General features: G+C 32.7%; 1 protein-coding gene across 1 annotated transcript; it reads left to right on the forward strand.

Moving 5' to 3' along the window:
- Positions 1–3358: 3358 nt before the first annotated feature.
- On the forward strand, positions 3359–26648 carry LOC139492358 (kyphoscoliosis peptidase-like). Its single transcript, XM_071280565.1, has 6 exons — positions 3359–3578; positions 3843–3933; positions 4297–4350; positions 8091–8206; positions 11076–11198; positions 24532–26648. The coding sequence occupies exons 2-6, from the start codon at positions 3871–3873 to the stop codon at positions 26156–26158; spliced, it is 1983 nt and encodes a 660-aa protein (XP_071136666.1). The 5' UTR covers positions 3359–3578; positions 3843–3870; the 3' UTR covers positions 26159–26648.
- The last annotated feature ends 855 nt before the right edge of the window (positions 26649–27503 follow it).

Below are 27503 nucleotides of genomic sequence, written 5' to 3' on the forward strand. Positions count from 1 at the left end.
TCCATTTTGGACTTTTTATAATATTGTGTGCTAAATAAAAATACATTGTATGTCAATTTTCAACCTCAGAGCAATAACTATGCCTGCGAGTGGTCGGGAAAGAAGTTTGATCGTCATTTTATTTTGATGGTTTTATGAGAATAAACTATTCACCTATCTATATCCCTCCCTACGCCTATATCACCCTGCTCAGTCGCTCCGTGATTCCGATATCACGGCTTTGAAACGAGAGCAGGCATTATCAGCGATGAAACAATGTTTGAGGAAAAATTATCAGCGACGTCACAATGTGTGAGGAGACGTTATCTTGATTGCTTTCGGCAAGCGTAAAATTGTCTGAGGGAGGTGGAAAAGACCAGTAATAGAACGATAAACAGATAATCGGGTTTTCTTAGTACATTTATCGTGAAATATCAGCCCCTCAAAGAGTGTCATGAAAGGGAAGTGTGCTGTAATGATAACAGGAGTACTGAATATGATGACGAAGAGATTGACCTTTATCCCTATCTAGACTATAGCTTTTGTATTGAACTTTTAAAAACAAGTTATATAATTGTCCTGGCACATTTGCACATTGAATTAAAACATAAGCAAATTGGCATTACATTGTAGTTTCCATCATTTCCGTTGTCCATTCGTTTAATGTGTTTTGTCATTTGATTTTGCCACTTGATAAGGGACTTTCCGTTTTGATTTTTTTCCTCGGAATTCAGTATTTTTGTGAGTTCACTTTTTTCCATAATCAACATGAACTAGCAATAACTCTATAAGATTTAATGTTTATTTCAGCCAAGTTGACTTAAAGGTAGATCTCGATCATTTTTGCTTTTTAAGTTTCTATCTATATTTGTATATAATATACATTATATATTCAATGATATGTAGCGTTTTAACGTTACTTTTCATTTGAATTGGAGTTTGGATAATACAAAGATGCTAAAGTGATCTGAACCTATATCGAATGTCAAGTAAAACTGATGAAAGGAAAGTTACACAACAGTAATGAATTAAATCAATACCTGTCTTGCATGCCCATCTATATATTTGAAATCGTCATAGTTCAGTTTCAAATCCTGAAATTTGGCTGAAGGTTTAACTATACCAATGCTCGTTGTTCGACCTTGGGATAATAATCGGTCATTGCTCGGTATCTTTGCTGATGATGACTGAACCTTTCGTGATCTTATGCCAGCGGCTGTGGGATTGTATAATTTTTAATTTTATTACTCGTTTTACCACAATTCGAATGATTGTATGTGTTGAGTTTTACGTACATTATACTTATGATTAGAGATAAGCGGTTTGGCTGAAGTGAACCTTACAATGCACGAATATCGAGAAAGAAAAAAAAACAATTCTTAAGTTGTCTTCTATCCTCACGTTACGACCATCCGTTTACCACCAGTGACAATGTAAATCAATATAGAACGTTCAAGATGGCCACCGTTATTATGGAAACGGAAAAAAATAGAAAAATAGAAAAGTTGTCCTTTGCATTCTTGTGCCGTTTTCAAGGAAAGTACTTTCTGTCGTAAATGTTGCTTTTTTGGGAAATAACATCTGATTTTGGAATGCCTCTCAATTGTTGTCATCCAATCACAAGTATAGCTTCTTATGAGACATTCATGAAATGTAATTATTGATAATAACCAAATGTAATTTTATTACAAATAATGGTAATATACCGCTGCTGAAATTCATGAATTGATTGAGAAAAAACAAAACAAATCCGGGTTACAAATAAAAGAAAACTATAAGAGGAGAACTACGACACCACAGAAATACAACACTAAAAAATAACACACACAGAAACGAACTATTTTATATCAATGGCCATTTTCCTGACTTGGTACAAGACATTTTAAGAAGAAAAATTATTGATTGAGCAGAGGTTTTTTTCGGTTATTACAAACTATTAATTTTTTCGATCTGATAAAACATTTCATATGCAGTCAGTTTTTTAAAGGTTTTGTATGGTTTTTTAAAGGTTTTGTATAGTTTTAATTAATCTATTATATTCATTTTAAAGTATAATGACTTAACTCAAGGCTGTTATAGTCAACATTCTTCTTATTTATATAAATCCTCGCTTATACATTGTCCTCCACTTCTGAAATCATATACTATTTTAGTAACTGACATGACCTAGTATAATAGTTTATGTTGATCATTTAACACAAAAACAAAACGTAAAATAAAAAATGGCAAAAAAAAACATATATTGAAGTTTACAAAATAATTCACAAATCATTCAACAACGATAGGAAAGAAAAACTGTATTCGTATCTATTTATTTTAAGATTTAAATTTTATGCTTGTGTTTATATCGGTTGTGTGACCGTCGGCAGGCTAAAGAAGTCATTTCGACAGTTAATTAGATTGCGTCTAAAATAAGATACACACGAAATTCTCATACAGTTTACCGAATCAAATCTTATTGCAGACTTGATATAATTTGGATATACAATCGAATATGAGAATTTGAGTCTAATCGATGAACATGAATTTCTCAGTCAATGCTCTTTAAGAGTCTTGTTAAACTTCAAAATTAAACAAAACAAACAATCTTATATACTTGAAATAGTAAGTTTACGTGAAAAGAAGTGAACGTGAACTGTACTTTCGAAAGAAAAAAACTTTATATTATCGATATTGAATTGATAGCTCCCTAGACACTAATTCGCCGATATATTTCTGTATGCAGTGACCTCTATTTATAGCGTCGGCCACTGCAAAGCGCAAGTTGGAGGGGGAAACCATGATGAAAGATGGTATGTAAACACAAGTGGGTTTGTAGATTAATAAAAATAACAGATCATTACCTCAAATCATTTTATAACTGTCAAAGAATAGTTTATTTAACAAATTGGAACGCATGGAAAATAAATAAACAAATGTCATAGCCCTTTCAATTCTGGTATTTATTGTGCTTTCCATGGGCACAGTTTTAATTTTTATCAATATCATAATATTTGTTGATACAACGTACGTTATAGATGTGTAATAAATATAAACAAAAAAGTCCATGCAAGACATCGTTTAGTATACATATACGACATGAATATCACTGCAGATTGTTTCTAAACCATTCAAACTTTGTTTGTATTTAATTTATTGTATTGTAATATATAAATATATATATATATATGCATGCATTGGTTCAATAATTGCGATAACATAAAGATTTTAAGAAACACGTTTCGTATGACTTTATTTAATTAAGCAAATAGAATATGTTTAAACTAAAAAAAAAACAGTACTATTTAGGTTAAACACAAGATTCAATTAAGAAATATGCTAATTTAATAGTTAAATCAATTTAAAAATCCATGTTTTTAAACACATACATTTTTAACAGATACAATTTCGAAACATAAATGATTATCTTTTGATCTCAAACATGTTCTTATTATAAAATAATTACTCAATCGATTTGTACACATATAGTTGTCAAGGATGTAAAAATTTATAAACAAATAAATATTGAAATGTCGGTAGTTACAACGGCTCTCCTGGGAACTTCGTTAACTCTAATATCCAGTAACGACCAGTAATTACGACGATCTGTGCTTCCTTGGGTAAGTTGCATTTTGTTCCATGTTTATTTACATGCTCATTTCGACTTATGGCATAATGACAATTAAGCTTTTAAATTAGAAAAAAAACAATACGTTGTTGAACAAAATAAAGAAATGAAACAAATGCAAATTAATTTCAACTTTCTTTTTATGAATTGAAAAAAAGGTTACAACTAATAATAATTTTATCAATCTTATAAACTGTATCCGGTGCAACAATAATCAGGTTCACTATATGACATATGTGCCATCAATTTTTCACAGGTTCTTACAATCTAAGCTGTAGCTAGCTATGGGGTGTGGTTCATCTTCGTCATCTGGTACGGAACAGTCGAACAAAGTTAAAAACCAACAGGTGGTTTCAAAACAGGAGGTTGGAGTAAACTACAATCCTACGGCAGCTGTCATCAAATCATCAAATGGTCAGTTATCATCAGTGAAGACAACTAACAATGACCAATCATTATCCCAAGATCGAACAACAACCACGGACAATGTCCAATCATTATCCCAAGATCAAACAACATGCACGAACAATGACCAATATTTATCCGAAGATCGAACAACAACCACGAACAATGACCAATCATTATCCGAAGATCGAACAACAAGCACGATCGATGATCAATCATTATCCCTAAGTCCAACAACAAGCACGAACAATGACCAATCATTATCCCAAGGTCGAACTATAACCAGTAGTAAATTAAAATCTCGAGATTTAAAACTGAACTATGACGATTTTAAAGATATAGATGAGCATGCAAGACAGGTAATGATTTAATTTTCAACCGTAATTTCATATACTTTCGACCGTTTAAAATTATTTGACATTCGATGGTGTCTGATCAGCCATACGTCACTTTGTTTTATCTAAACTTCACTCTGTTTTTCCAAACGTCACTGTCTGTTATCCCGAAAGTCACTGTCTGTTATCCCAACAGTCACTTTCTCTTATCAAAACGTCACTTTCTTTTATCCAAAAGTCCCTTATTTTTATCCAAACGTCAGTTCAAAGAGGTGTATCACTGAATATATAATATAACAAATAGAAAGGTAGACAGAAACCTTTTAAAAAAAGTATAAATGATCGAGATCTACCTTTACGTCAAAATGACTGAAATAAGCATTTAACTCTTTATAGAGTTATTGCTTTTTCATGTTAATATTTTACCAAGATTTGGTCATTGTTGAAGAAAAAAGTAAAATCACAAAAATACTGAACTCAGAATAAAATTCAAAACGGAAATTCCTTAATCAAATGACAAAATCAAATAATAAAACACATCAATCGAATGGTCAATAAGTGTCATATTCCTGACTGCGCACAGGCATTTTCAAATGTAGAAAATGGTGGGTTGAACCTGTTTATATAGAGCTTAACTTCTCACTTGTATGAAAGTCGCATAAAATTCCATTATATTTACATCGATGCGTGAACAGACATAATAGGTAAAATGGTCAAAATAGGGGTACAACAGACATCACCGTGACACAATCTCAATCAAGCTGCAGGTGGGCGACACAGGCGCTTTCGAGTCTTTAGTTAAGGCTATACATTCAACATTATGACCCTGACCATGATATTTTGAAAATGTTATTACTACTAGAAAAGTATATTTGTTATCAAGTTTACCATTTATTAATTACTTTTCATATATTTCTTTTCTTAATTAAAAACAATCAGATTTTCAACAAATTATACGACAAAATATAATCATAAAAGCACAGTACCCGTAAATATTAGTAAACGTTATTCTGACCTTTTTTAAAAGAAAATAAACAGAGAGTTTTAACCTGCTTACAAAAAAGGTTGTTAGATATTGTCTTAAGGTAGCACAATACAAAGATTTTATAAGTCCAACTCCCAAGTTTTAAAATGCTGTAACTTTCTTAATAATGCTTGACAATTTATAATAGTGGTAGTTTTGGATAGCTAACAGATTACTCTTTCAAATTAATGCAATGTTAGTATTATGCAACAATTATGTAACCAAATATAATGTTAACTGTGTCTAAAATATTTTTCACCAAATTTCCACTTTCAAATGAAATTAGCTTCTGCATAGGTATCCCTAGAGGGTTGAATTTATTATATGTTGTTCCTATGGCCATTATCTACAAAAGGGTGTCTCAGATTTCAGATAGAGTGTATAGAACAAATTTTACACCTAATTAAACATTATCTTCTTTTATGTGGTCAGGATGTTTACATTAATTAGAGATTTATGAGAGAATAGAATACCATAGAGACAATCTGAGACACCCTTTTGAAGCCCATGATGTGTTGGTTAAGATTTCGTTAAAATTTTCTGTATAGTTAAAGAGATGATAGAGCTAAATTCATTCAAGTGAACTTACCCAGATTTTGTCACTAATTAAATAATAATTGATTACATAATGATTGCATAATAAAAATATTGCATTCATTTAAAAGATTAATCTTTTATCTATCTATACATACCTCTTTTATTATTTTCTATGCATTCATAAGAAAGTTACAGCATTTCAAAGGTTAGTGATTGGAAGTAAAAAAATCTTTGTATTGTGCTACCTTAAAACAAGAAAACCCCAAAACAGGTGGGAAAATTAATATGGATCTTTTCTGTAAGATTGAACTGCGCCATACTTCGAGAAATAAAAACGACATGAATAAAGATCTGACGATTGGTTTTGAACCATTTAAACTTTTTGGTTTATTGTTAAATAAATATAAATGTTCGATCTTAAATAGGACTATTTGTTTAGTCATTCTTATGGGTTTAAAATAATCTTACATGTACATATAATTCCACTTTTGTTGTCTCAAGGATATGACCAATACTCACATATTGTAATTCGAGTTTTTGAGATAATTTATATTGGTAAATTGGCAGGTGATAATTTTTTAGAGAACAGATATCAAACAATGTAATATAATTTTCTCCTTTTTCTCTGTTGTATTCCTTTATCAAAGAAATGCTACGGTTCAATATAGGAATTTTGTTGGTGTCACTCTTTATCAATTGACTTAGCAAACCCTTTAACCATCTTTATTATATATGGTTGAAATTATATTTTTTCAACAACAACAAAAAGCAAAATCACAAAAATACTGAACTCAAAGAAAAATTCAAAAAGGAAAGTGCCTAATCAAAGGGAAAAATCAAAAACTCAAACACAGTTAACAAATGGATAACAACACAGTCATATTCCTAATTTGTTACAGGCATTTTCTTTTTTGGAGAAAATAGTGGATTGATCTAAACCTCCCAACTGAATGACAGTCGCATCAAATTCCATAATAATGACAACAATGCGCGCACAATACAAACAGACACAACAGCTAAAAATGTGAAACATAGGGGTACAGCAGTCAACATTGTGTTATAATATAAATCACTATAAAGACAAACAAATGTAAGAAAGAAGAACAAAATGGCTTACATCAAATTTAACAACTTAATTAGTTTTTTCATTATACAATTTGATTCATCTACGTAAAATCCACCCACAAAAGATTTTATAAATTGGGCCGGATCCTTGCCCTGACAGACACATGATAAGATAAACATGAACACTGTTGTAGAATTGTAAAATTATACTTCAATATCGGTTTTAACAGAAAACTAAACTAAGAAATCTCCAATGTCGTAGGATTGAACTTAAAACATTTGGGAAGGGGAAGGGGAATTGACACACATCTGAAAGCTTTTATATAGTCTGTTGTTTTTTTCGAATTTCACGTTTGAGTAAATAATTTCGAAAATGATAAAAAGGGTAACTAATATTCCCATTTCTTAAATTAAAAAGATATAAAAAAAGACTTCAGTACTCGCACAGTGGCTTTTGTTTCTACCGACCTACAAAGCTACGGTAATACTACACAGAAGTTCATAAAAATTAACTTGCTATCCGAAGAAAGTGAAATAATAATCAATCATGTAGAACCCCTTTAACTGCTTAGAACCGCCCCCAACCAATGTAAGGTCCCTGCTATATAAACTACACATTGATGAGAGGGAAATAGAGCAGATTGTTACCAGACTGAGACGACACCAATGTTGACAATGTTTTTTCAAGGGATATTAATCCACTCTTAAACCTTATAATTTATTTTGGATGTAACGCGGTTTCTGATTGGCTGACGTTGTTTTGTTTATCAGCTCATAGACATAATTTTGACATATGACCGTTAAATCATGGTTTACTCTGGTTTAAAATGGAATTTAGAATTAAATTATAAGAAATGACTAATTTTTTTTCTGTCTATTCAAAATAAAATAAATATGTGTGCACCACATTTTTTATGTTATTTCTTCATAGGCAGGTAAACTTTTACAGTCCTTTCTTAATTCACCTATGATTTATTTAAGTTATCATACTCAATGTTCTGTCATTTTTGTGTTTTTCGAAGAAGAACAAAAATAAAGCAATTTTTATTTTTTTATTCTGACTGTCTGTAAAAAGTTTCTTTGATCAAAACGTCGAGCTTTGTCTTTAAAATTATTGTCATTGAGCGTTTTCTTCCAGGCACCAACATCTGTAGAAGAGTCGATAGAAACACTAGCTAAATATCTTGCCAAACCAGCAAAGAATGATATAGAAGTTGTGAGAGCACTTTATGTTTGGATTTGTGAAAACATCAGGTAAATAAATTGATTGATATTGAATATAGAAAAAGGCTCCCAGAAAAGCTGATTAAACTTTAACATTAGAGTGATCGGATATACAATATAATACATTTTTTTGTCAATATCCGTAATACATTATAGGAATGTATGTATGATGGCTCGTTTTGAGGCTGAGACATTTTCAAACATGTGCCGCAATTTTCGCAGTACAAAACGATATCGATTTTTTCTGCTTATTTTTTAACCCATTTATGATAAAGCACCTAGTTTTAAAATATCCACATTTTCACACAATAAGTTCTCTGGAAATACCGTTACTTCCTATATGGTAATAAGCCTTCTGATGTATGGTCCTCTGCTCTAATCACTTGTTAAACATAGTAATATGACAAATATCACTCCACAGAGATATTTTGTTGTTTACATAATGTTATAATTAAGTACCTTTATTTGAGGCACATAAGGCATATTATTGATTTATTTACAATGGGCCGTTAGTCATATTTTGAAGTGTAATTTCAAAATTTTAGTTGCATTTTTCGAGCTTAAAGAGACACTAACCTTCATATGTGAACATGTGCATTCGCTCTTTACAAATGAATTAAATGTATGACTAAGGTATGTGAAAATTTGGACAAAGAAACGGAATTTAACTTTAAATGCATACAATGGCTACGTACGAAATGCATTGATATTGTCATTTTTACAAATAATAATCAACTGTTTTTAAAACTATATACTTTCGATATACTTAGGATATCTACCCCTACGAATAGACTGCCGAAGCTGTGTTTGACAAAACTTTTCGGAATGTTCGGTCCTAAAGGTTCTGCAATTTCTTGCGTATTGAATAGAAGAAGATTCAATGATTCAACAAACGATATATATAGGTTGTGTACTTTTTGGTGACCGTGTCACTACACCTGGATATGCCTTTACCATTAATAGTGGCGTTGTATCCGAAAGTGATGGCTCTTCACAATTTTCAAAATTTTGCAATATAAGTGATATGATATATTAAATTTGACATATGCTGAATTACTAAAAAATAAATATGAATCTTGACTTTTACAGAAATTACAGAATAATTAGGCTAGTGAAAGAGTTATTCGTAAACTTAAGAATGGTAATAAGTCATTCTTTCGTTAAGTTTAACCGATATAGATTGTCTAAAGTTTGAAAGTATAGGACACTTGTTTACCTTAGGGAGCTACCATTTGATTTTAAGGAGGGCTAGGATAAAAACTGTTTTTTTTCGGTTTTATTAGTTGTAATCTCTGTCCTGCCTTTTTATTTTTCACTAATTTTTTTTTCTCTAAAATTGTCATCCTGCTTTTTTGGAGCAAAGCGTCTCATCCTTTTTTTACTCAAAACTCCTCTCCTGTCCATTTTTTTCAAATTTCATCCTAGCCTATTAACTTACTCTTGGAATTATCAACTTTAACCTAAGAATTTCCAACTTAAATTTATGAATTATCAACTATCAACTTGACATTTCCAACTTTTCCCCTGGAATTATCAATTTTCATCTTTGTAATGACTGACATCTACATCTAATACATAGTTTATTGTACTTCTCAATATATTCTTAAACTATTTTTGATTTGTTGCTAAACTTACGGTAAAATGTAAAAGATTAATTATGGGCTGGTATGTAAAGTCTTTTATCGCTATTTTGTGCATTTTTTCCTTTGGTCTTTTTTGTGATAATTTTTCATATCATGCTACTCGCTTGAGATGGAAAATTATCGCTAGAAACAAGGAGGAGGTGGCATTCTTATGAAAATTGACATGAAATTGACATCGTCGTCATAGGTAAAATAGCGATAAACAGATTATCATTTGTCATCTCAACTCGATTGCTTTTTATAAACAACGCTAATCTATAGATATAGCTTCACGTAACCTAATATTCATGAAAGGGGTAACTTCCTAGTAATGCATATATGTGGAAATGCCAAAAATATTGGCAGTATTTTTTTATTTGTTAATGACATTCTATATTGATATGCAATGTTCTTACATCATTTTTTGTTTATTTGGGGTATGTTTTACTTTTCATATAAATAAGTGATTAGAAATCGTATATTAATGTCCAATTGTGGTATTTGAATCAATCAGGGACTTTGTAAAGTTCCTGAATCTATGAATTTAAAATTAAATTAATGTATAAAAGTAAAAGTCATTTATATATAAATTTATGCAGCAAATATTACAAATCACATGAAATAAAGGGGAAATCCTTGGGGGGTCATCCCTACCCCCTTAAATTTGATAATATGCTATTACCTTGTAAACGGTCCATATCCCCACCCCTAAACCATATATATTCTTGAATTGGACGATAAAACAAATTCAATGATGTAAAAGGGAAGTCCCTGGGGGTCGCCCTGACCCTGTTCAATTTGAGAATGTGCTTTTATCTTGTAAACGGTCCAGATTCCCACCTCTAAACCATATATATTCTTGCATGGGACAATTAAGCAAATATAATGAAATAAAAGGGACGTCCCTAGGAGGTCACCTCACCCCCTCTTGTTTGAAAACTTGTAAACGATCAAGATCCCCACCCCTAAACCATATATATTCTTGTATGGGACATAAACAAATCAAATCAATATGGAAGCTTTGTTTGGGAGACTTCGTAACAGCATCCTGTTACAATTACGCCTTGTTTAATTTTATGCTTTTGATAATTATTTTGATTTGATATGATATTGAAATTCTTACTCGATAGATACTAGTACTCAATAATGTAATATATAACATGTATAAAGAAAATATGAAATAAATCCATGTTTTTGTAAAAGTTAGTTTTCAACAGTATCTTTTTGTTTGTTATAACAATTTGAATCTGCAAGTTTTATATAGTTCTACATTATAGATATGACACCAATGCATACTTTGGCGGGAACCTTTCATCTCTAGACACAAGTGGAAAAGGTGTTTTAACCAGCAAAAGCAGTGTTTGTGCAGGATATGCAAACCTGTTTGAGTCCTTGTGCCAGTAAGTAGTTCGATGTTGTACTATTGACTACTTTTAATAATTTTACATACTGGTTAATTTGAAAAAATGGCCTAGATTTTCATGTATGATTATAATGCATTTTCGAAGGTCAATTTTTCACACAGTTACATATCAAATATCAGGTAGGCATGGTAAAGGACAACTAAAAACCAAAGAGCCGTTAGTGTGACAAGACGGCTTCCATATTGATCAGAGTTTCATTTACTATCTATAGACTTGTTAGATGAAAACGTTTTGTCACAGTAGCTGCTCTTTGTGCCTAGTATTATATCATGTACCAGCTTTAGTTGGAAGTTCTACTTTCGACGTTAAGAAATATAGATTCCACAACTGCAACAAGTGTATAACGATATTCCTCCACTCGAGATAGTTAAATTTTAATTTTTAAAGCACCAGGCTTGCCGAGCATTTTAAATAATTAAAATTTAACTGTTGAGAGTGGAGAAATATCGTAATACACGAGTAACAGCCGTGGAATCTGTTTCTCTTATGATTTTTATCCTTCCATTTCAAAGATTTTAGGAAAGTTGTGTACTTTTTATGTGACGTCATCAGGCATGGTCGCCTTTTTTCATGACGTCACAATAAGAAAATTAAGAAGGAAACAAGAAAATGTAACGTCACAATTAAATTTCAACCAATCATTTGCCGAGAACAGATTTTCTACAAGTGAGGAGAAATGTTTTTCTCACACTGGTCAGGCAATGTAAAAATAGCACAAAAATTAGAGAAAACTGCAGGACAAAAAATAATCATTCATAAATATAAACCACTTATATTTACGCTGTAGCCGTTTCCATGGTCAATTCATATTTTGTATGAACTTCACTGAAACTATGCAAGTAACTTGCCTTTATTTGAAACGTTGTTTTTTTTTACAATTTTGTAAATGAAATTTTAGCCGCATTTATTCATTTGTTTTTTTATCATAGACGTCTAACAACAACTGACAATGTGTATACCGAACAAAACGACTTTCAGTATCGTGTACAGAAAAAAAAACGACATTTGAACTTGCAGGTCTGTTAATAGAAAAATATCAAAAGTTAAATGTCACTTTGTCGACGATTGGTTTTGTAGGAGTTTAACTCCATGCGCATGAACAACAGGTTCTTCGTGGAAATATTTACCATAGTAAAGCATTCCTCGATTTGCAATATTTAATGAATTGAAATAGAAAAATGCGATTTTAGAAGTATACATGCCTTGTGAAGTGATGACAATGACTCCACTCAAGCATAAACGGAAAATCTTCTCACGGTTTTCATTGCAAAACCGAATGATCTGCTTTTGAAGATTACAAGACGTGACCCCTTAACGTATAAAAGAGTAAGTTTTCAGAAATAATTTTGACAAAAGAAATCTCAACATAGTTTTCCTTCAGTCCATTCAATTTTTCATCTCTTAAAGAACTTTTTGATGAAGAAGTTATTATGTAAACTATTGCATGGTATTGGTTGCAAAAAAATGATATTTTTAATTTAACTGAAATTTTTTTAATTTAATTGGTATAATTTTTCATTTTAATGCAATAATATCTTATTTGAATGGTATATTTTGTCATTTAAATGCAATATTTTTTTCATTTAAATGCAATATTTTTTTCATTTAAATGCAATATTTTTTATTTAAATGGTATAATTTTTCATTCAAATGCAATATTTTTTATTTGAATAGTATATTTTTTCATTTAAATGCAATAATATATGCAGAAAGGTATTTCATTGGAGGCGTTTTTACTATGCACGCAGGCATCTGTTTCTATCCAATAACAGCCAGTGCACGAACGCCAAATTAAGTTAGATAGGACGATATTCCGACGCGTCAGTTTTTAATTCTTGGTCACTCATATTTAGAAAGAAGAAGAGAAATCCAAACAATTACCGACCAATCTGTATAACTTGGGCATGAAATCGATTGTCAGGTTGTAACTATTTATTCCTATCGTTTCAACCTACAAACAAACAAAAAACAAATTTTCAGTCACATAATAAACACAATAATTCAAATCAAATTAACCCCATAAATGTTCCGTAAATTCACTTTCAACTTAATCATTGATTCCGATTGTCCTTTGTATTTATATGTAAATGTTATTCATGCGTTCCATAGTTTTTCCCAAACGTTGATCATTGTAACATTATACCATCTTCGAATCATGTTCATATATAAAACAAACGTAATTATCAGTTCATATTCATTGTTCTGTACACGAAACTGTTAAATAACTGTTCTTAATCTGTAATTCAACTTACGCATTGACATAAAACACCCAAGTTATGTGTTTCGCCTTGTCATTCATTTACGGGATTGTTAATAATGGGGATAGAAACGACAGTTTTGATACTGGAATATGCTAAATTAAATTCTACTAAAACAAGATATATATCGTTCAAACGATACATTCCCCCGGCAAATAGCAATCCTGTAACTGTTCCTTAACTGGTAATATTACAACAAGCCTGTGCACGGAACGGCGTATGGTTTGATCCTCGCATCCATTGTATGAGACTTCTTGACATTTTTATATCTGAGAATCACATCTCTCACAAAACCATCTCTTCCGGCATTCGCTTCGATGATCTGTGCCATTTTCCATCGTCCACGGACAATGTTTGAATCTTGCACTATCACTAAGTCCCCAACTTTTACATTCCTTTGTTTGGTATGCCATTTTTGACGAAGGATTAGCGTAGGAAAAAAGTCTCGTGTCCATTTTTTCCAAAAGTGTTGGACTACTTGTTGAATAAATTTCCACCTCAATCTATAATTGCTGTTCTCATTGAAGTTTCCATTAGGAACACGAATGCTTGATCTACCTAATAACAAATCATTTGGACACAAATATGATCCTTCCATTGGGTCCGAATTTTTTGTTCCAATTGGTCTTTTATTTGATAGATTAGATACTTCAAATAACACCGTCTGTAACTCAGAAAACGTCATCACCGATGTTCCTATGGCAAGCTCCAAACTCATTTTCACAGATTTGACTAGTGATTCACTGACTCCGTTTTCCCATTGGGCATCTGCTGATTTGGTAGTGACCCAATCCATACCTTTGCATTCACCAAACGACTTAATTGGTTCCCAGTCCCATTTGTGAACTACTTGCTGTAGTTCCTTGCCTGCTGCCACAAGTTGTGAACCTGAATCAGATATCATTTTTCTTGGATATCCTCTAACAGTAACAAATCTTCTTAATGTCATTATAAAACTGCTTGTATCATAACCCTCTGCCAAGTCAACATATACTGCTCTTGTGGTCAAGCAGTTAAAAAGGACACCATATGCTTTACCAAGTGTTCGTTTCTTCACAGTATCTCGAATCATGAATGGTCCAAACAAATCAACAGCACAATAATAAAATGCTAGTCAGGTTGTAGTCTCTCTATCGGTAACATACCCATCTGCTGTGCTACAATCTTTTTCTCTCGCTTCCTACAAATGATGCATCGTTTCTTTACGAGCTTAATAATCCGACGTACCCCAGGAATCCAGTATCTGCTCCTTAATTTGGCCAACGTTGTACCCACCCCTGAATGATCCTCCGAATGAAAAGAACCAACAATCAACTTGATAAACGGATGCGAAGTTGGCAAAAGAATAAATTCAGTTTGATTCCAAGTGCGTTTCATCCATTCTTGCATAGCTTGTCCCGTGCGTTGTAAGCGTTTCTCTGTTGATTCAAGACGATGGTTTGCGGCCCCTATATTGTTAGGCAATTCTGCCGATTTTCTTATCCATGGATAAGTTACAGTCCAACGTTTTTCACCTTTGTCATAATGAAGTCCCTTTCTTATCATGTTCAGTTCTCGTTCTTCTGCTATAGTATAATTACCATTTCCGATCGGACATTTACCACACTTACAGTTTCCACATTTCGGGTTGCATTGAGTTCCTAAGCTTTCAATGTTGAAAAAGTTATCCAGACTTTCCTTCAGTCCATTAAAATTTGCAATATGTATGCTACCAGTGTCGTATTGTTGTCCATATAAATGATGAATACGTACATAATGATGAGACACCGTACCAACTTTAAGAAGCGTGTGACTACCTCTCAAACAGTAACCAAATTGGTTTTTCATCAGTTGAAGATTTCCTACTTGTTCTGCCTTTGTTGGTAAAAGAACACAGCAATCACTGCCTATCAATATGTCGACTTTTCCCTCAGGTCGAACTACATCCTTTTCCGTCACGCTTTTGAATAGCTTAGCAGTGCCACGGAAATCCACCCTAGTCACGTCTGTCGTAATTTGATCCATTCCATACGTCCTTATTTTCCATTCCTGTCCATTTAAATCAGTTAGTGGAACTATATATTCTTTACTTTGGATATAGTCAGTAGTGTTGCCGACCTTTGTCACGGACAATGTTACATCTCTTCCCTTGAGGTTCAGTCTCCTAGCAGAATCATGTGTTATAAGTGAAATGTTAGCTCCCGGATCCCATAGTGCTGTCAAATAGTTTCCATTGGTCGGAACCTTGCTTATCATGAGCAAAACGTCTTCTCTACCTTTATCTCCATTAACAATACTGATACAATTGTGAAACGTTGATCCATTGACTTGAATTCCATGTAAAGCTTGATGGTGCATCCTCCCAACACATTTGTTGATTTTCATCCAGGACATCACACGGTTTCCTATTTGAACAGTATCTTGATAAGTGTCCAATCTTGAGACAACTAAAACATCCTCCTTGTTTGCGAATCAAATCTATTTTAGTCTGACCATCCAATCTACTAAATGCTGTACATTTTCCAATATCATGATTATCAGTCTCATGATACCAACAATTTCTACGGTTTATTCTCATAGGCATATTATTCTTCGAGTTCATTCCATCACCGTTCTGTTTATATTTATTACCATGCGACATAACCTCTGCTACCTGTGCCAATCCATCAACTACCTGCTTCAATGTTTCTTGATTTTGCTTTACTTGTGCTTGGAGAGATTCTACGGCTGAATCTTCCTCCAATGTTGTATTGTGAACCTTTGATTTAAGTAATGTTCGACTAGCAGAACTGTCTCGTAAATCAGAATGAATATATTCCATAGCATTTTTTCTTCTAAAAGAAAATTTAGTAATTCCGGAAATGTATGTGATCCATACTTTTGCTTACGAAGAGCCCATACCCTCTTCTGCAATGGAGGTAAAAGTCTCTCAATTTGACTGATCATCGTAGCTGTGTTCATTTCAAGTTCCATGTTCATTCTTTTAAGATCGAGCCAACATCTCTCGACAACATCAACTGTGGTTATAAAGCTCATATAATCACCATCAAACATTGGTTTCAGTCCTTTAATTTCACTAAGTACAGCATCAGCAAGCTTCTCTGGCTTTCCATACTTAATGTCTAACCTTTTCATCATTTCCGTAAAATCGTTGTCAACACCTTTGACAGTAAGAAGTGCTTCTCCCGTCAAACATTGTTTAAGTGTAAACGGGTCATCTTTCATGAGGAGGTTGTAGTCTTGTTTGAAGCTTGGGTAATCTCTTATATTCCCACTAAAAATAGGTGCATCCAGTTTTTTCACTCTCATATTATCCTTCGTACACTTTACTTCCTCAATGGGTTTTGTGTCTTTGACCTTTGCTGCTTCAACCACTTTGCCCATCATTGACCTTGCTTCACAAAGTTCTTGGTAAAGATGATCCATGTCTGTATTACTGTGCTCAATAATATGCTATCTGTTTCGTCGTCAGAATCCAAAACTTCTAAGTACGAGGCATGACCTCCTTCCATCTCAGAAAAAGCATCTTCAAGGTCTTTGAGGATTAGTTCCAGTGATTCTTTCGATTCATTGTTGTGATGACTCTTATTGAACCGATTCAATATTCGATGTAATTTTCCCTTTGCATTGCTTCTCTCCTTTTTCAAAACTTTCTTCCCATCTCCAGGTTTGTCACCATTATTTGTAGGCATGACTTTGCGTTGAAATGTATAACTTGGGCATGAAATCAATTGTCAGGTTGTAACTATTTATTCCTATCGTTTCAACCTACAAACAAACAAAAAACAAATTTTCAGTCACATAATACACACAATAATTCAAATCAAATTAACCCCATAAATGTTCCGTAAATTCACTTTCAACTTAATCATTGATTCCGATTGTCCTTTGTATTTATATGTAAATGTTATTCAAGCGTTCCATAGTTTTTCCCACACGTTGATCTTTGTATTGATATGTAAATGTTATTCATGCGTTCCATAGTTTTTCCCAAACGTTGATCATTGTAACATAATACCATCTTCGAATCATGTTCATATATAAAACAAACGTAATTATCAGTTCATATTCATTGTTCTGTACACGAAACTGTTAAATAACTGTTCTTAATCTGTAATTCAACTTACGCATTGACATAAAACACCCAAGTTATGTGTTTCGCCTTGTCATTCATTTACGGGATTGTTAATAATGGGGATAGAAACGACAGTGTTGATACTGGAATATGCTAAATTAAATTCTACAAAAACAAGATATATATCGTTCAAACGATACACAATCATAAGCGTTGTTACAAATTTTACCTTATTACGGTCAGTCAATTTCCAATAAAACAAGCATTGCATATAACTGAAAAACTAACTATACCAAGTGAATAAAAATATTGCATTAAAATGAAAAAAATATACCATTCAAATAAAAAAAGTATTGCATTTAAATGACAAATTATACCATTTGCATAAATCATATTGCATTTAAATGAAGAAATGTACCATTTAAATCTAAAATATTGCATTCAAATGAAACGTAACAAATTTTTGCAACCAATACCATGCAAAAGTAAACTAAATTTCTCTGTATTATGAGCTCCAAACACTTATTGTTTTGTTTCATAGATATGTAAATGTATGTTAAATGAGATATCTTTCATGTGTGTTTCACTGTGGTTTCAATATGAATTTCTTCAATTTTACAACATTCAAGAAAACAAAACAAAATCGGGCATAGATATGTGAAGTATACATGTAAAATGCAGATCAGTTCAGTGGCAATATTTAATTTAATTTGCAAGAAAACCTTGTGAAAAGTTTATTGGATTATGTTATGAATTGGTACAATTCTTATTAATTGCTGAAGAAACAATAACATTTTATATGCTTATGTATCCATTGTTTAGATCATTAATGAAATAGTCCAATAAGCATGTCTTGAAACTCACAAGCTTATTTTCATATATAGAAAACACCGTGTAGAACGCCACATGCGGGTTGTCGGTTATGTTTACACGGGGTGGGAGTTTCGAGGCGAAGAAACCTATCAAAGTAAGTTCAAGTAACATAATTTCTTTATTTAGAATTATTAGTACCATATAATGTACTGCACAGAAGAAACTGAATCACAATCTATTTCCTGCAAGCAAAATCAGTCGTTTTCAGTGCTCTGTTTTCTCAAACACCTCTCCCTAGTTTTCCGTGTTGCAGATTTTTAGGCTTCATTTCTGGATAAAAACTACTTAAGGCGACTTCCTGCCGCATCATTTATATAAAATTGAATTCCTATTATGGAAATTAACCAAAACCCAGCAGCATCCTTATAATTGATTTGTTTTTAAACTAGTTTTTCATTCAAATATAAAGTGTCGCTCGGGGTGTCAAATTTTGCATCTCAAGGGGTAGAGGCTTCCAATAAAAAAGGAATAGATTTGCATATGAATCATGTAAATCGATCTTTATCTGATGCTTTTATTTTAAATCAAACACATCTACTATATTAAGATAACATATTAAAAACTAAAAGTACTCCACATTGTCTGTTTATGTATATGTGCGATTGATTATATAAATAGTAAAAAAATGACTCAAAATATTTTGTTTTGAAGCTGGAAAATGATTTTTTTTTCCTTTTCAGTTACTATCGTGGTCAGAAAAAGTCACGGCTGTGGCTCAATGCACCGAAACATGGAGAAAAATCACAGAGCTGACCTCCATATAAAATTTTGCCGAAGTCGCCAACACACAAACTCTATCAAAGTTCACCATCAGGCTCCGCTCGAACACGTTTGTGCACACCACAAAAAGCACTCACTCCAAAACGAAATCTGTTACTCTCTTCAATGAAACACTCACCGGCATCTTTATCATCCAATAGCAATACAGCTTCAAGGAGACATGAAAAGGATGACACTACTATTCTTAACTATTTCAAAACAGCGATTCAAAATCTTGAAAAAAATCAATTTGGCTGCTGATTTCCTAACTTTTTTCCAAATGGTAAATTTTATAGGTGGACCAAAGAGTATTGAACACATAACGGATCGCAGAATTGCCGACCCCAAAGACACAGAAATAAGTTTTGCAGTTCCAAGTCATAAGATACAACTCGTATCAGACTTCATCGCCATGGACCTTGATACTTAGTAACCCAAAGTCTGACTCCTGTTTAAGATATCTTGGTTCAAACATTGAAATATTTCATCATGATCCATGAGGCTGACATGGTTTCTTTGATACAAGATGTCTACTGTGCTTTCATTAATATAATGTGATTGTGTTCCAAATATGTCACTGGCACTAAAAATTTGATACAAGAAAGGCCATCTCCCCACTAAGTTCCGTAAGCTGAAACAATGACGCCTGTAGTCCACTGATCACAAACTCAAATCGCGATTGATGTCAATTGTCATCCGCCATTCCTTCAAACTTATAAAGACCATTACTTTGGCGGATGGCGAGTTCTTTGCGGTCTTTTTTTTTTTTTTTTTTTTTTATCGTAGAACTAAATCTTTAAGCGCCTCGTGTGCTCTTTTACAAAGAAAAAGTTTCAAAAACTTGTCTTTACTCCACAACTGTTTGCTTTGTATTTATTAGGTCTTCTAGGATTATTTTTCTTTCCTTAAATTTATTCCATCCTCAAAACCGTCAGCACATAACATAAACTCATTATATTGTTGGTTACCTAAAATATTCAATACAGGAAACGAATGCCTTGAGAACGTTAGAATCAAGATATCTAAAACAGAGGTCAGACTTTGGGATATCAATGTCCAGGGCGATGAGGTCTGATAGTATCGTTTTGCTTGGAACTGCAAAATTAATTCCTGTATCTTGGGGATTGCCCATTACGCGCTCATACACGTTTTCGCTAATGTATCCAATAAAATTTTACAGTGAAAAAGTCTGTAGTCAGTTTTCCAAAACCTCTTAGTTGTTTCCCGATACCATATTTCCGGTGTTATTCTGTTTGACATAAATTTGACCGTCCCAAAGAAAATACGAATAGAAATATTGTCGAAAGGATATTTATTTGCTTTTACCATTCGGATAAGAGATAGAAAATCAACAGCCATATAATATTTTTTTTAAATTTTGATTCGCTTTTTGAAATTGTTATGTATAGTAGTGTCATTGAAACTGTATTGTCATTTGATTATAAAGATGCCGGTGAGTGTCTCATTTTAGAGAGTAATCGATTTCGTTTCGAAGTGAGTGGTTTTTGCAGGATGCACAAGCGCTTTTGAGAGGAAACTGATGAAGAATTTTGATGCCAATGATAGAGTTTGACTGTTAGTGGCTTCGGCAAAATCTTATATGGGGGTCTGCTCTCTGATTTTCCTCCATGTTCTGGTGGATTGAGCCACATCATTGACTTTTTATATGACTATGATAGTGACTAGAAAGGAAAAATAAAATTTCATCTTCTAAACAAAATATTTTGAGTCATTTTTTACTATTTATGAAATCAAAAGCACATGTCTTATATGATTAAAAACAGTCAAAATGAAGGACTTTTAGTTTTTTATTTGTTGTCATAGTATAGCAATCAATTCTATATAAATGATGCAGAGGGAAGACGTCTAAAGTAGTTTTTTATCCAGAAATTTGCATATGAAGCCTCAAAATCTGCAACACGGAAAACTAGGAAGAGGTGTTTGAGAAAACAAAGCACTGAAAACGACTGTTTTGCTTGCAGGAAATAGATTGTGTTTCAGTTCCTTCCGTGCAGTACATTATATGGTATTAATAATTCTAAATAAAGAAATTTTGATACTTGAACTTACTTTGATATATTTTCTTTGTTTCGAAATTGCCACCCCGTTTCAAACATAGCCAACACCCCGCATGTGGCGTTCTACACGGTTGAAAATGGAACACAGTGACTTCCTCCAAATTTTAACAATTGTAATGAAAATTGTAAAAAATTAGATGATTTATCATTGACCGTCTCATATAAAACTGCACATAAGAACGCATCAGAACTCCTAAGTACTGTTTGGCCCTTATCATATATCAAACTAACTACAGAATTTATCAGTTCTATTTATATCTCTATTTTATGGTCCAAATTTTACTCGGAGAATCGACCACCCTATACATCAATAATCACATTAATGTAACAGATTTTGAAAGTTAAAAGTTACATTAATTATACTACAATTTAAACGTCTTTAAATAACTTTCAACGCAGTAGAATTTTCCTTTTCAAAAATGTGAACTTCCCTAGTGGATATTACACTGGTATCTGGTAACTGTGATCTATTCCATATTATCAAGGAGGGCCAAAATAAAATTAGCGACATCATATCTTATTAAAACTTAGTACATAATTATGTTTAATACGAATCAAACCTTTTTATAAATATGGCAAATTAGGGTTTTGACTCATGATCAGATTTAACTTTTGGTTTAAGGTATCTTTAGCGTCAAATTTAATAACGATAAATATAATTCATATTTTGGCTTTATGTAGTTTATATCATGCTATTGTCAAACATAAAATAGAAGGTATGGTTTATGGCGGTTCAACAGTCAGATTAGAAAGATCTTTTACATGAAAAAAAAAGTTTATGTTTAAAAAAAAACAACCTTAACGATAGAAATTTAAATAGATTATGAGCTGTAAGCAAATAAAAAAAAAAAGAAAATGTTTTTTACATTCAGTAAAACGGTCAAAGGGCATCACACGCCTTTATGAAAAGGATTAGCTTTGTTATGCCTCCTTACAAGGTTTAGTGAAAAAAAGAATAATTGAAACGAAAATTGTTAAGTTTTGAAAAAAGAGTACACAAAGAAAACGTTTATCATTGTTCTGTAAAAAATTGACATTTCGATAAATACTTATACCAATTTTTTTCTGCTATTCAACATTCCAATGTGGTGTCGGAAAACACCCGATCGTCCTTATGGTAGTTCATCATAAATTAAAGTCGTATCACTTTGAACTTGGCACAACCGTTCATGTAAATGTGAATATTTTAAAAGAGGGGCAAAATATATCAGAGGGACAGTCAAACTCATAAATCGAAAATGAACTGACAACACCATGGCTAAAAATGAAAAAGACAAACAGACAAACAGACAAACAATAGTACACTTGACACAACATAGAAAACTAAAGAATAATCAACACGAATCCCACCATTTTATAACAAATCCGGTAAATAGTCTATTTCGGTAGGTCACATTCATGAAAGGGAAAGGGATTGTAATAACGACGTAAGGAAACTATCCGGTATCATATGTGAAACGGTTATTCCATAACGGTTAACAACTCGTGATGACGTCCGTAAAATTTACGAAGGGATGATTTCAACTTCTCAATTTGGAACTCTTTCTTAAATAGCTTCCTTGTGAGCAACAACCTCTATCAAGAAAATCTTGATAGGAAAAACTAGCACCAGAATATCGTATCAATTGGGAGATATATACCCCGTATGCAGGTGCTGCTGGGATGTTGCTACTTAGAAATGAAAAGTTCACAATTGGAAAGCTGAAATCATCTGTTTTGTCGTAAAGTTTTTTTTTCAACCGACCTTCATTGTCAATTTCTACATGTAAATTAAGATATGAGGAAGACTTAACTGTATATCTTGCATCCTTTATCTCTAGTTCGATGGGATAGATGTGTTCAACATAGTCACAAAATATTGAATTATTTAGTGAGAGAACATCATCTTTATAGCGGAAAGTAAAATGAAAGGATATTGCTAACTTCTTATCTTTCTTCCTAAGAAATTCCTGTATGAAGTCAGCCTCGTAATAATAATAAAATAAAGAAACAAGTCGACAAGAAGACGGGCACAATTGGTTCCCATTGGAATGCCGACAATCTGTTGAAAAACATTTCCTCCGAAAGTAACAAATATGTTGTCAATCAAGAAATCAAGCATTTTTATAATGTCAGTTTCAGAGAATGTTTTGTTTGAATCAGAGTGATCCTTTAGAAAGTAGGATTTATCCCTTCCTAAGACAAGATACTTATATCTACGTTGGCCATTCTTTTTTATGAAACAAAGCAATACCAACTCTTCCGATTTGTCTTTTAGTTTGGAATGTGAAATATTTGTGTAAAATGTAGAAAAGTCAAATGTGTTAATGCTATTGCAAGATGAAAGAGAGTTAGATTGTATGTACTGTAAAAGATCTCTGAAATTCTTTAGTACCACATTTGATTCACGCCACCTCTAGAATAAACAAATGCTATAAACGTATCTTGAATTGTCAAATAATTCAAAATCAAGCCCAGCATGAAATTACAATTTCCCATATGAACGAAAACTATGAGGATATAAACTGCAAATGAACACTTTATCATACTAACATATCAATACCGGAAATCTGACTTTCATCGATTAAAAATATTTTTTATGAGAATTAAAAGATCAAAAGTTGTACAGTTTAGGTTATTAAAGATTACTTGGGTATAATCCTGCATGCGGTTGTAGTTCTGTGACTGCTATTAAAGTATTCTCAGATTTGGCGTTATACAATATATTTTCTAGATCATATCAGTAGTCAAACCTACCGATGGGGATCTTTCCCTATCTTGATTTGGACAATTGTTGTTTTATTTCGTTGGACACTTCAATTCGGGGATAAAGTCATCCACAAAAACCACGAAAAGTGTTACCCCACGAATAAAAGTACTTTCACAGTAACATAGAACATACCTAAGATTATCCAGGATTACATCGTTGGTAAGTGTCGTGAGGGTATATGTTGAGTTTCCAAGTGAATTGTCAATACCCAATTGGTTTATCAAGCAGTTAATGTAATGAGATTTACATACAACAACGATGTTGTTTGGGGTTTTATCTGTGAGGACAACAACATATTTGTCATGCAGGTAGGATATTCTGATCAAGTGTTTGGACTCAAATTTCGTGGTTCATTGAATATTTAAATTATAGAGTTTGGGAAAGGGCTGGTGTCCTACAAACACATTTGTTTCTTACGTAGCATTAGGAAAAGAAATCAATTTTCACAGTTTGAAATGCGCAAGTTGAAGAGGTAGAATAAATGTCCGACAGAAAATGAAAAATGATACTTCATCAACATTTGTTTTATTCTTTGCAGAGCACTTGGTATAAGTTGTAAAAAAATTAGCGGATATGCCAAAGGATATGGCCATAAGCCTGGTGATGTCATTACCTTCAACCAGAAAACCAATCATGCATGGAACGCCGTTCGTCTAGAAGGAGTATGGAGGTTCATAGAAACTACATGGGGTGCAGGTCATGTAGACAAAAATCAGGAATTTATCAAGGAGTTTAATAACTATTCCTTTCTTACTTCCCCAGAAAATTTTATTTTCGATCATTTTCCGTACTTCGGCAACAATATTGAAGAAAGTGAACAGTGGCAACTACTTGAAAAACCAATTAGCATAGAAGAATATACAAAAAAAATAAGACCTTCTGAAAAAGCACGACAATATGGCGTCAAATTTTCATCTCATCCATATGAAATAATCCTTGTTAACAATTCTCCGTGTACAATTATAGTCGAGTCATCAGCGAATCCATTTCAAAACTGCTGGTTTGATTTATATGATGATAAAGGTTCAAACTGCACTGAAGCAGCTATAATGCTTTGTGAGGTTAGTAAAGAATGTAAGACCACTGTGCGCCCTCCATACAAAGGAAAATATACACTTTGCTTGCATGCAACAATAAAAGATGAAAACACAACATTAGCCGATTATATCATTAGTTGTGGAACTGCCGAACCAAATTGGAAACCATATCCAAATTACCGTGGTTTCTATGGCTCAACTCCAAATGTTACTGAAAGAGGGTTCGCAATTTCTAGTATAAACCCCTGTTATACATGTAAAGATGGTAATTTCCATCTTTCATTGAAGACAACATCAACTCTTGAGGTACTCGTTCAATTGCATGATTCCGAAAATATTGACCATAAGGAAAACCTGATGGTAGAGCAAAACGATACTTCTGTCAATGTAAGATCACGTTTATTGAAAAAAGGGTATTATAAACTTATAATTTTTAGCAAATTTGAAGAGGAGTACACTTTGGCATATACAGTGCTCATACTTAACACGGGTGAATCGGATTGGAAACCTTTTCCAAAAAACACCGGTCACTATGGTCCGGAACCTGATTTCATGGATAGAGGATTTGAAAAGTCCGACATAAACTCTTTTTATAAATGCAAAGATGGCAAGTTTCATCTTTTATTAAAGACAACATCCACACCTGAGCTACTAGTTCAGTTAAACGATGCCGAAGATATCGATCATAAAGATTATCTAATGGTAGAAACAAATGACTCCTCAATCAATATTAGATCACGTTTACTTAATAAGGGGTATTATAAACTTACTATTTTCAGCAAAGTCGACGAGGCGTACACTTTGGCATATACAATACTCATACTAAACACTGCTGAATCGGATGTGAAATCAAAGTTCCCAATTACTTACAAATCTACTTCAAAATACAAGTGCCAGCTTTTTCAACCTTTAGTAAGAGAATTGCCGCCAAATTCTGAAATTTGTTTTGAGTTTACCTCTCCAGCTTTCGAAAGTATTCTTGCAAACAAGAAAAGTTTCTCAGAGAAAAGTGGAGACAAATGGAAAGTAACAGTTACAACAGGAGAAAGTGGGGAATTAAGTTTGTCAGGAAAACCTAATGGTGAAAGCTCATACTGGTCAGTCTATACATTTGTAATTAATTCATAATATTCTATGTTATAGTATTCTCATTTTCAAAAAAAAAACTATTATTTTATGTTTTGAAAGTAGTTTCTTCAATACAATCTATAATTCTTTTTGTCAAGTATTTTTTTTTTCAAAAAGGGTTTTTGTTACGGAATTTAATGCAGCCACCATAGGATATCCGATCAACAATGTCTGTTGCTGTCAAAAATTCAGACGTAAATAGAAAAAAAAATCAATGTGTGTTTGGTTAGTACAATTACCAGTTTGCCATCTACTTGCGAATGCACACAATGAACTGTGTAACAGTCCTACATAATGCAACGAGGAAAGGCTTGACTCGACAAGCAAATGTCCAAAGGTTATATTTTTGTATATCATAGTTGGCCAAATTTTCTAATGCACACTCGGTGTTACCACGATCAATGTCATAGAAGCAGGAGTTAGAATTCTGTTGAGGGAAGAACACACAATAATAAATATAACAACAGTTTGTTCAGTCTAAGTATATATAATTTATGATGTTAACCTTGTCGTTGCCACATATATTGATGTAAGTACTAAATATTGGTGATATTGCATAGTTAAATGTTCTAGCGGTTAACCATCGCATTGACCCTATACAACATGTTCTGTGTAACAACCTTGATACAGTCGATGAGAAAACATGACTCGACTAACATAAGCTACATTGTTATATTATTATATTGATAAGTTGGTCAAATGGTCTAGAGAGCTGGAATTGTTTGGATGCATTACAGGTCCCCTATTAAACGCTACATATATAATTTATGTTTAACTATTGATCATCCAATTTAGAACGTTGTCTGTCGTCGTCGTCGTCGTCGTCGTTGTCACATGCAAATTAAGGATGAATGATAAATAAAATAGGAGCGAAGGATATCAGAGGGACATTTAAACTCATATATCGAAAAAAGACTGACAACGCCATGGCTAAAACAAAAGGACATACAGACAGAAAGACAAACAATAGCACACAAAACACAGCTAGAAAAATGAAGACTAAATTATTAATGTGACTGCCCCTTTCTATCATGTACTGTTAAAACTTTTGACTAAAATCCAAAACTGCAAGGTTAATTAAAAAAAGGAAAAGTCCATACATATGACAAAATCAAACGTTATGAACCAATGGAACGAGTGAAAAAACAACTGTCATATTCTTGACTTAGTACAAGATTTACCAAAAGTATGGTGGGCAAACCTGGTCTTATATCTAGCTAATTCTTCCTTCTTCTTGTATGACAGTTGTCTTTTGTTCCGTAACATTATCAAAATTATGTAGTCAACAAAACAGACATGGCAGGTTAATGTTACAATAACTAGGATCCTTCAGTCAAGCCTGTGT

This window comes from Mytilus edulis, chromosome 10, assembly GCF_963676685.1.
Source record: "Mytilus edulis chromosome 10, xbMytEdul2.2, whole genome shotgun sequence".
Taxonomy (NCBI): Eukaryota; Metazoa; Mollusca; class Bivalvia; order Mytilida; family Mytilidae; genus Mytilus; species Mytilus edulis.